This window comes from Bubalus bubalis, chromosome 6, assembly GCF_019923935.1.
Source record: "Bubalus bubalis isolate 160015118507 breed Murrah chromosome 6, NDDB_SH_1, whole genome shotgun sequence".
Taxonomy (NCBI): Eukaryota; Metazoa; Chordata; class Mammalia; order Artiodactyla; family Bovidae; genus Bubalus; species Bubalus bubalis.
In genome coordinates, this window is record NC_059162.1 from 17,827,514 (window position 1) to 17,838,957 (window position 11,444).

At 41.8% G+C, this 11,444-nt stretch overlaps 1 protein-coding gene across 3 annotated transcripts; it reads right to left on the bottom strand.

The window, feature by feature from the left end:
- Positions 1 to 4,659: 4,659 nt before the first annotated feature.
- Positions 4,660 to 7,061, bottom strand: SPRR4 (small proline rich protein 4). Of its 3 annotated transcripts, none has more exons than XM_044944347.1 (2): positions 6,909 to 7,061; positions 4,660 to 5,354 (listed from the first exon to the last, which is right to left on the bottom strand). In XM_044944347.1, exon 2 carries the CDS (start codon positions 5,332 to 5,334, stop codon positions 5,095 to 5,097), a length of 240 nt encoding a protein of 79 aa, XP_044800282.1. In that variant the 5' UTR covers positions 5,335 to 5,354; positions 6,909 to 7,061; the 3' UTR covers positions 4,660 to 5,094. The 3 variants fall into 3 exon arrangements, with proteins under 3 accessions (XP_044800282.1, XP_044800283.1, XP_044800281.1); XM_044944348.1 differs by lacking the exon at positions 6,909 to 7,061 and adding an exon at positions 6,810 to 6,827; XM_044944346.1 differs by lacking the exon at positions 6,909 to 7,061 and adding an exon at positions 6,295 to 6,414.
- Between the last annotated feature and the right edge of the window lie 4,383 nt (positions 7,062 to 11,444).

Consider the following 11,444-nt stretch of genomic DNA (forward strand, 5'->3'; position numbering starts at 1 on the left):
CTTATTACAAATTCTGCTGCTATGAACATCTTCATACATGTGCTTTAGTGTCACGTGTACACATTTCTGTTGTGTATACCCTAAAGAATGGACTTGCTGGGATGAGATGTGTGTGCTCAATGTTAGAAAGTACTGTGCAATAGTTTTCCAAGTGGCTGTCCCGTGTAGGTCCCATCAACAGTGTATGGGAGTTCTGATTTATCCATTTCTTATGAGAACCTAGTATTGTCTGTGTTTTTAGTTTTAGCTAATATGTTGGATTGTGTAGTGGTACCATGCTTTCATTATAATTTGCATATCCCTGGAGATATCAGGGATAGTGTTCAGCATCTTTTTATACAGTTATTGCTCATTCTCTTTCATGACCTGTTCAAATCTTTGCCCATTTTTTTAGTAGGCTACCTAAAAAAATAGTAGTTTTTATTGATCTAGGAGTCCTTTATATATTCTGAATACAATATTTATTTTATATCTTATATTTATATAAGTGAACATAATTATATTTTATATCTATATTGCATACAAACACCCATACACATATACATGCATACACGTGAATATACATATGTGTGTATATATATATGTGTGTGTGTATACAATTTTCCAAGTCTGTGTCTTTGTGTGTATTTTGGTGAACTGAAGTTCTTAATTTTAATGTAACCAAATTAAGTTTTTAAAGGATGACACTTTTGTGCTGTTTAGTAAATTTTTGCTTACACCAAGCTCTTATATGTTTTCTTCCAAAATCATATATTTTTAATTTTCAAATTCAGATCTACAGTTTATCAAGGATTACTCTTGTAAATGTGTAAGGTGGGGACTAACATTAATATCTGAATGTTATGGACATATGAATATCCATTTAACACATCACCATTTATTAAAAAATACTCTTCTAATTTTTGTAATGCTATTTACTTTTTGTAATGAGTCAGATGATTGTTTGTATGAATCTGTTAGGCGGTAATAGAGTCTTCCAGCACATGGCATGGCATGTATCTTCATTTTTTAGTTCTTTTATTTCAATAATGTTTTATGTTTTTAGTATAGAGGCCTAATATGTCTTTCAATGAATTGTTTATTATATAAATTATTATTTATTTTAAATTTATTTAAGGCAATTGATGCCTTTTGTTTCTTTCCTACTCCCCAGCTTTATTGAGATACAAATGATATATAATATTGTATAAGTTTAAGGTATACAATATGATTTGACACACACACATATATTATGAGATATTTGTCTCTATTTTCATTGAAGTTAAAAACTAACAAAATGAAAAGTGCACAGATTTTCAGTATAGCTCAATGAGTTTTGCATATGCACCCACATAACCATCACCCACAGGAGAGAGAACACTTCTGGAAGCCAGGAAAGCTCCAATACGTCCCCTCCAGGCAGTAGTCTCTCCAAGGATGACCACTATTCTATTTCCTATCACAACAGATTGGTTTGCCCTGGCCTTACAGTTTTAAACTTTCAATCTGGTGTATTCCCCAAAACCCTTCTTCTTGGCAGTTCGCACACCCCAATCACTGTTTAATAAAACTACTGAAAACTCTACTCTTCTTTTCAGAAACTTTCTGCTGAGGTTTTTAGTATCTTGACCTGTACATTCCCCAATTCACTAAATTTTCACAATATGGAAAATTGAAGCTTGAAGCCTCTCAAAGCATCTACAACTTCTTTTGGTTTCTCTGTCTCCCCGCGAGTCTTCCATAGTAGAAAGTCCAGGTTTACATTCTTCTACTCATGCCCAGAATTCACAAATGATACCAGGGTTACAAAGTACAGCTCAGCTCTTAAGTTCTCTTCTCTCTGGAGTTTTTGGGACCCCAGCCAACTTCAGATATTTATAAATTTCTTTTAGCTTATATTAGACTGCTGGTTGGCCACAAGCAACCCCATTTCACTCAGAATCAGAAGTTCTAGCTTTATTTGGAAAAGCCAGTCATTGTGCAATTGGGAAATATTAGGAATAGTAAGATCCTAGACTTGAAGATTTCATAATATAATAGGGGAAAGAAACACGTAGAAGTGAACTACAATGCAAAAAACAATTATATGCATGATTCATAAAATAATTATAATAATTATATTACTTAATAATAGAAACCTAAGTGTCGTAAGAGCTTGTGGGAGGTTTCAGTTCTTTCTAGATGTTGAGTGAGGTTCCATGGAAAAATCTGAACCAGACTGTAAGACCAAAGGATCTCCTACAGGACAAAGTGAAGAACTGGTACTCTAGGCAGAAGGAGTAGTGTAAACCAAAAAACAGAGGCATCGTAGCTGAATGATGCATTTGGGAAATATAATTACCTCATGCTGCAGCATTGTGGTATATTCTGAGTCTTGTAGGGGGAGTTTGGAGTATTCCAGTATTTTTTATATTTCAGAGTATATAGGAATTATGGGAGAGCTTTTACATTGGTCCCTGGTATTGAGCCAAATGATGCATAATGTCCCTTTGTGTTCTGATGTTATGTTACTTTATGTGAAGGGGATCATAGAAAAAGTAAGAGAATTTCAGAAAAACATCTACTTCTGCTGCATTGACTACATTAAAGTCTTTGGCTGCAGATCACAACAAACTATGGAAAACTCTTCAAGAGATGGGAATACCAGATCACCTTACCTGCCTTCCTGAAAAATCTGTATGCCAGTCAAGGAGCAACAGTTAGAAATGGACATGGAACAATGGACTGGTTCAAAATGGGAAAGGAGTACATCAAGGCTGTATATTGTCACCCTGCTTATTTAACTTCTGTGCAGAGTACATCAAGCGAAATGCTGGGCTGGATGAAGCACAAGCTGGAATCAAGATTGCTGGGAGAAATATCAATAACCTCAGATACACACCACCCTTATGGCAGAAAGCAAAAAGAAACTAAAGAGCCTCTTGATGAAAGTGAAAGAAGAGAGTGGAAAAGCTGGCTTAAAACTCAACATTCAATAAAAGAAGATCATGGCATCTGGTCCCATCACTTCATGGCAAATAGGTGGGGAAACAACAGAAACAGTGAGAGATTTAATTTTCTTGGGCTCAAAATCACTGCAGATGGTGACTTCAGCCATGAATTTAACAGACACTTGCTCCTTGGAAGAAAAGCTATGACCAACCTAGACAGTATATTAAAAAGCAGAGATGTTACTTTGCTGACAAAGGCCCATCTAGTCAAACCTATGGTTTTTCCAGTAGTCATGCATGGATGTGAGGGTTGGACGATAAAGAAAGCTGAGTATGAAAGAATTGATGCTTTTGAACTGTGGTGTTGGAGAAGACTCTTGAGAATCCCTTGGACAGCAAGGAAATCAAACCAGTCAATCCTAAAGGATATCAGTCCTGGATATTCATTGCAAGGACTGAGGCTGAAGTTGAAGCTCCAATCATTTGGCCACCTGATGTGAAGAACTGACTCATTGGAAAAGACCCTGTTGCTGGGAAAGATTGAAGGTAGAAGGAGAAGGGATGACAGAGGTTGAGAGGGTTTGATGGCATCACTGATGGATGGACATGAGTTTGAGCAAGCTCTGGGAGTTGGTGAAGGACAGGGAAGCCTGGCATGCTACAGTCCATGGGGTTGCAAAGAGTCAGACATTACTGAGTGACTGAACTGAACTGGTGTGAAGGGAATCCGGGAATGAACAAATTACCTTTCTTCCACCACATATATGAATGAGATTTTCATATTTAAGACATTGTTACTTTGTGAATCTCTGCTTGGTGGCATTAAATTAAAAACTTGTTTCCTTATGGAGGAGATGGGTCCTTCATATTCACAGAGGGCTAAGACTTTGTCCTTGGCCACTGGTGTCCAAGGCATGGATGTCTCTCCCTCTTACTGAACTAATGACTGGGGATTCAGGCTACAGCAGAACTCATTGTTTCAGTCACTCCTCTTAATGGAAGTCTAAGGAAGTCTGTCATCTCTGGAACCCAAAAATCTGAGTGAAAGGACTTGCTAGAGTTAGGAATCCAGCTGTAAAATCAAGACTTCTTTCACAGCTGCATAAAATTGGACTAACTGACAAAAATCAATTGTAAAACTGCACGGACTCTGTACTTGGCTATCCCTGGGACAGCTTTTCCCTATATGAGAAAATAGACTGAAATTCAGGATAGACTCTCAGGAGAGCACTGGAAAAGCAGCATGGCAGAGAGGGAAATATTTTCATGCTAGAATCTGCTAGATATTCAGTGGGTGAGTAAATAAGCAAGTGAATGAGTGAGTGTGGGTTAATGAATAAATGATGGACAGTAAATAAATACACGAAAAATTCATTCACACATGTTCATGAAGTGGTTGGTAATGCTCATGTCATTTATGTATGTTCTTTCTGCTTTTTCAGAATAACTTCCAATAGGCAAAAAACATTCATCTAGTAGGCTGGGGATTTCCAGACTTCTCCACTCTTTGTCCGTTCTTAGAGTCAATTGGCTTGCAAGAGTTTCTCAGACTTCTGTCAACCAGTCCTGGAATTTCTCTCCCCGTCCTTTACCAGACATGTGTCAGCATCTGACATCCTGCATCATTAGTTACTAGAGAGCAGCCATGCCCATGCCCCCTAAGGATGTATTGATAAGAACCTGTGTATTCACATACTCACTTTCCCCAATATTGCCTCCACATCACAGACTGGGGCCAGGACACAGGCAATGATATGAAGCGCAGATTTATTAGAGGAAGAAATAGGAGGGAAGCTCAGGGATGGGGAATTGGGAAAGGGAATGAGACAGAAGCTATGCATCAGCCTCTGGTGTCCCCATGAGGCCAGATATATTTCTTGCTTTAGAACATGGATGGGGCCATAGCTGTGGCCAAAATGGAAGCTGGAGAGGCTGGGAACTCACTCATGTTCATCTAGGAGAGAATCAGAGTGGGGAATAGAAGAATACTGGGAGCAAGGGGATGTGTGAGACAAGGGGTTCTGTGGGAAGAAATACTGACAATGCTTCCTTGGACCCTGAGCAGGAGGATGTGGGAGAGGAGGGCAAATCCTGGAGCTGAGGATCAGAGGAGAAACAGGAGGAAGAGAAGGCTGCGTCTGGTAGCCGGGATGGCAGGCAGGTATATCTCAGTCCATCCTTACTTCTATTTACTCTTGGGGGCTTGCTGGGTTGCGGGACACTTCTGCTGGGCTGGGATGGCTGTGCCCTTGGGTGGACATTGCTTCTTGGCCTGCGGAGCACATGGATCCTTGGTTTTAGGTGCACACGTCTCTTGACATTTGACAGGGGGCGGCTGACAGGGCTGCTTCACCTGCTGCTGTTGGATCTGCTGGGGCAGGCACTGCTGCTGCTGCTGCTGCTGCTGCTGCTGCTGGGAAGACATGGCTGCAGGAACAGGTGAGCCTGGAAGAAACCCAGATGGGGACATTATGAGAGCAGCTCCCTCCATCTCTTCTCCCTCTGACTCCTAAAGAGTGTTTTCTCCTCTAGCAAATGATAAGTAATTAATAGCTTCAAGTTGACTAGTGAGTTGATTCACACACACTCATTGCAATCGCTCTCTTTCTTTCTCCCTTTGTCTCTGATACTCTGATTTCTAATCTCCCTCCATCTTCCCATGGATGCCTGACCCAATTGAATATATGGTGTATTTCTTAGTCTTAACAGGAAATAAGACAGGGTGCTGAGCTGAGGATGAAAAGATGGTCCAGATATTTCACTAGATCAAGGCATGAGATCTTGGCCGATGGGTTGGCAATGCCAACCTCTACTTTCAGAAGTGGTAATGAGTGTGGGTGAAGGTGGAAAGGCATGAGGAAAATATCAGGAGCAGATTCTGTCTTAGAGGGAACACAGAAGGCTGTGGTGTATGAGTGATGGGGCTGGAGTACACCTGTTGTGGGAGCTCAGTTCTAATCCTGGCTCTACCCCTAATTTACCATGGTATGTAAACACAAGTCATTTAATGCAGTTGGGGGATAGTGGTTCTGGCCCTCCACGGAGAACTGGGGAATTGAAGGTTAAATAGATGGCTGGAGGTAAGGGCCTATAGGAGGATATTTTACCAAGAGACACCCTGGTCCAAAAATCCTGCCTGCCAATGCAGGAGACATAAGAGACGCGGGTACAATCCCTGGGTTGGGAAGATCCCCTGGAGGAGGGTATGGCAACCCACTCTAGTATTCTTGCCTGGAGAATCCCATGGACAGAAGAGCCTGGCGGCCCACAGGGTTGCAAAGAGTCGGACATGACTAAAGCGACTTAGCACGCAAGCATGCATACACCCTGGTCCAGAGGAAAGAGCAATGGTCAAGAAGGCACAGGTGGAAGTTCTATAGCCAACCTTGCCACTTGCTGGCCAGGCTCATCCCTGGGAAATCTGCCTTCTCTAGACCTCCATGCCTCGGTTTGGGGGTTATTGATCTGAAAGGGCTCTGAGGCCTTCCCAACTCTGACACGTGTCTCTGGTTCTCTTTGTAGGTGTGTCCCTCATCTTTTAAGCTCATGACTATATATAGGAAGTATAGTTTCCAGATGGCAATCATGATAGAGAGGCGTGGTGGCTACAGAGTATAAAATACAATATTTAATAGACCAGCTTCTATAAACCTAAAAGGAAAGTTTGAGAGAGCTTGCTGGTAGGACTGAAAAGGCAGGAGAAAGCTTTGGAGGAGGCCACAAAATGCTGTAGCTCTAAATATCTCCCCTTAATGACAAAATTCCTCTTACTAGGGAATCACACTGAGAACTAGGAAATTACTTGGACCTAGCATTGGTGTGGGAGATTGAATTTCTTAAGTAGTAATTAGCGTGACATTTTCTTAATTGTCGCAAGACTTATGTTACTTCTCTGGTTACCCAAGAACAGGAGAGGAGCTTGGCCTAGCGGCTTAAGACAGTTCAAGGAGTAGAAAAGGGCCCAGCAGATCCCAGGAGGACAAATCCCTCACTACTTACCAGAGGCACGAGCCAGACCCTAGGAGATTCAGCTGAGCACAGGTTCACATCAGCTACTCCTGGGAACCTTTAAAGGCCCCCAGCCTGCCCCAGGCACCTGGTGTGGCCTTCATTACCATCTTCCAAAGGATTCCTAACCCACTTCTCCCACCTGCACTTCCTCCAGAGACTTGCTTTACGGGCCTGTTTTAATGAAAACCACCCACTAGATACTCCAGCATTCTGTTTCCTGGCTACCCGAGCTGACTTCATCCACTAAGGTGTCTACTCAAACTCAAGGACTCAAAGTCTTTGGAAAATAGGACTTATGTGAAGCTCTGCATGTAGACTGAGAGTTATAAGAAACAGGAAGGAAGGAAGAGGCAAAGCGGGAAGGAATATGGGCTGGGGGCACGTCCAACAAAAATAGGAACGTAGGGCTTTCCTGGCAGTCCAGTGGTTAGGACTCCGGGCTTCCACTGTAAGGGGGGTGGGTTTGATTCCTGGTGGGCAAAGTTCTTCATGCCATGAGGTACAGCCAAAAAAAAAGGAGCATAACCTTTTCTGCTATTGCTGCCAGTTTTTGAGCATTCACTGGTGCCCAGCCTGAGATCACCCTTCATGCCCATTGTTTTATTTTACCTTTATAATCCCTGTAAGATGATGCCATTGTTACTATTTTGCATGTGAGAAAAGTAAGGCTGGCAAAGATCACATAGGAAGTAAAGTGCAGAGATTGAATTTGAACTCCGATCTAGTGGATTCAAAGAATCCAGACCCTTAAGCATTATAAATGGACACCTGACATGGTGCTTAAGATTTGCCCAATCCAGAAGAGACTGCTTACATGGCATTCTATGAGGTTTCCTTTTGATCACACGTAGAACATGGTGGTGCTGTCCCCCACCTACCCACCAGGAGTCAGGCTGCTTTGGGTATTAGAGGTGGTGAAAGAGAGTGGGAAAAAAATTGGCTTCTGGGTAGAGTTTCCAGATAAAATATAAGGCCATTAACTACATTTGAATTTCATATAAGCAGAATTTTTCAATATTAATATGTCCCAAATATTGCAGGACACTACAGAATTTGTTGTTTATCTGAAATTTAAATGTAACGGGGCATACTGTATTTTTATTTGCTAAATCTGGCAACTTTACTCAAAAGCTAATTCAGATGGGAGAAAGGTATCCTGGTCCCCATTCCTACCCCCCTACTTGGCCTCCTGGGATAGGAAAACCTTCCTAGGAGGGAGTGGGTCCAGTTTTAGACCACTGCCCCAAACCTTAGGATCCTGCTGACTAGAGGCCGTTGATGAAGTAATTTCTGTCAGTATTAGAGCAAAGCATACCCCTTGCCCTATTTAAGCATTGTGGCAATTCTGTTAGTTGTGCAAATCTGATTTTATAGTTTAAAAATGTAGATCCAAAGAAGTTCACTGACTTGCTCAACAAGAAAAAGCTAATAGGCATGGAGCTGGGCAGAGGCCCTGGCCCGAGGCTCATTTCCACTGCATCACAGAGGCTGGTGTCCCTGCCATAGGCAAGTGACTGTCAGTGGGTGGAGGCCATGATTAATAACTTTTCTGAGCTTCCTGTCATCTATAAACTGAACATTGGTCATTTTGAGGGGTCAGCCTCACTTAATAGGTAATCCTTTCCATATTTCCCAGGTAAGCAGGGTTTCCTCCTCCACCTCTTCTCTTGCCTAACTTTAAGAATGTAATACCCTGAGTTCCAGATGCCAGGTCCTGCCTTCCATCTTCAGGATGAACACCTTCTCCACCTACACCCCTCTCTTCCCTGCCCCTACTCTACGAGTTCGGTTCAGTTCACTTCAGTCACTCAGTAGTGTCTGACTCTTTGCAACCCTATGGACTGCAACACGCCAAATTTCTCTGTCCACACCAACTCCCAGAGCTTGCTCAAATTCATCTCCATCAATCAATGATGCCATCCAACCATCTCATCCTCTGTTGTCCCCTTCTCTCTGGCCTTTCAATCTTTCCCAGCATCAGGGGCTTTTCCAATGAGTCAGTTCTTAACATTACGTAGCCAAAGTATTCAGCATCAGTCCTTCCAACAAATATTCAGGACTGATTTCCTTTAGGATTGACTGGTTTGATTTCCTTGCCTTCCAAGACTCTCAAGAGTCTTCTCCAACACCACAGTTCAAAAGCATCGATTCTTTGGTGCTCAGTTTTCTTCATAGTCCAACTCTCACATCCATGCCTGACTACTGGAAAAACCATAGCTTTGACTAGATGGGTCTTTGTCAGCAAAGTAATATCTCTGCTTTTTAATATGCTGTCTAGGTTGGTCATAGCTTATCTTTGAAAAAGCAAGCGTTTTTTAAATTTCATGGCTGCAGCCGCCATCTGCAGTGATTTTGGAGCCCAAGAAAATAAAGTCTCTTACTGTTTCTGTTGTTTCCCCATTTATTTGCCATGAAGTGATGGGACCAGATGCCATGATCTTCATTTTTTGAATGTTGAGTTTTAAGTCAGCTTTTCCACTCTCCTCTTTCACTTTTGTCAAGAGGCTCTTTAGTTCCTCTTCACTTTTTGCCATAAGGGTGGTGTCATCTGCATATCTGAAGTTATTGATATTTCTCCTGGCAATCTTGATTCTAGCTTGTGCTTCATCCAGCCTGGCATTTTGCGTGAAGTACTCTACATATAAGTTAAATAAGCATGGTGACAATATACAGCCTTCATGTACTCCTTTCTCAATTTGAAACCAGTCTGTTGTTCCATGTCCAGTTTTGACTGTTGCTTCTTGACCTGCATACAGATTTCTCAGGAGGCAGGTAAGGTGGTTTGGTATTCCCATCTCTTTAAGAATCTTCTGCAGTTTGTTGTGATCTACACAGTCAAAGGCTTTGGCATAATCAATAAAGCAGAAGGAGATGTTTTTCTGGAATTCTCTTGTTTTTTTTGATGATCCAATGGATGTTGGCAATTTGATCTCCGGTTCCTCTGCCTTATGTCTGGAAACTCACAGTTCATGTACTGTTGAAGCCTGGCATGGAGAATTTTGAGCATTACTTTGCTAGTGCAGGGATGAGAGCAATTGTGTGGTAGTTTGAACCTTCTTTGGCATTGCCTTTTTAGGGATTGGAACGAAAACTGACATTTTCCAGTCCTGTGGCCACTGCTGAATTTTCCAAATTTGCTGGCATATTGAGTGCAACACTTTCACAGCATCTTCTTTTAGGATTTGAAATAGCTCCACTGGAATTCCATCACCTCCACTAGCTTTGTTCATAGTGATGCTTCTTCCTAAGGCCCACTTGACTTCACATTCCATGCTGTCTGGCTCTAGGTGAGTTATCACACCATCGTAGTTATCTGGGTCATGAAGATCTTTTTTGTATAGTTCTTCTGTGTATTCCTGCCACCTCTTCTTAAGATCTTCTGCTTCTGTTAGGTCCATATCATTTCTGTCCTTTATTGAACCCATCTTTGCATGAAATGTTCCCTTGGTATCTCTAATTTTCTTGAAGAGATCTCTAGTCTTTCCCATTCTATTGCTTTCCTCTGTTTCTGTGCACTGAGGAAGGCTTTCTGTGCACTGATCACTGAGGAAGGCTTTCTTATCTCTCCTTGCTGTTCTTTGGAACTCTGCATTCAGATGGGTATATCTTTCCTCTTCTCCTTTGCCTTTTGCTTGTCTTCTTTTCTCAGCTATTTTAAGGCCTCCTCAGACAACCATTTTGCCTTTTTGCATTTCTTTTTCTTGGGCATGGTCTTGATCACTGCCTCCTATACAATGTCATGAACCTCCGTCCCTAGTTCTTCAGGCACTCTGTCTATCAGATCTAATCCCTTGAATCTATTTCTCACTTCTACTGTATAATCATAAGAGATTTGATTTAGGTCATGTCTGAATGGTCTAGTGGTTTTCCCTACTTTCTTAAATTTAAGTAATAAGACAATTTGGCAATAAGGAGTTCATGATCTGAGCCACAGTCAGCTCCTGGTCTTGTTTTTGCTGATTGTATAGAGTTCTCCATCTTCAGCTGCAAAGAATATAATCAGTCTGGTTTTGGTATTGACCATCTGGTGATGTTCATATGTAGAATCTTCTCTTGTGTTGTTGGAAGAGGGTGTTTGCTATAACCAGTGTGTTGTCTTGGCAAAACTCTGTTAGCATTGCCCTGCTTCATTTTATACTCCAAGGTCAAATTTGCCTTGTTCAAGTAGCTCAAGAACTTATTGTTCTATTAGTTCATCGTGATGCAAATTCTCCAGAAGGGAAGCATGTGGCAGGATGAATTGGTGTAGACGCATATCAAGGTGTTCTCCCACATCTGGCACCTAGAAGGCATCAATCTATGTGTGCTGCTCAGGAAGGGGTGGGTTTTCCATTCTTCATGTCCCTGTCACCCACACAGCCTCTCTGGGATAAATGTTACTTCCTATTTTCCTCAGTCTGCTCATTGACCTCTTACTTTGTCTATCAACAACTCCTGCTTACTTTGGAGAACTCTATCTAATAATAGACTCTGGCTTATAACACAATTATCATCTCAGAGGATGATACTCTGGGGATGGCCTTT

Bases quoted from the DNA above. Each gene is read 5' to 3' on its own strand.
- SPRR4 (XM_044944346.1), bottom strand. From the start codon at position 6,319: ATGAGCCTGGCCAGCAAGTGGCAAG. The intron at 5,355-6,294 runs GTTGGCTATAGA...GGTTTCTTCCAG, and splicing joins CCTGGCCAGCAAGTGGCAAG to GCTCACCTGTTCCTGCAGCC.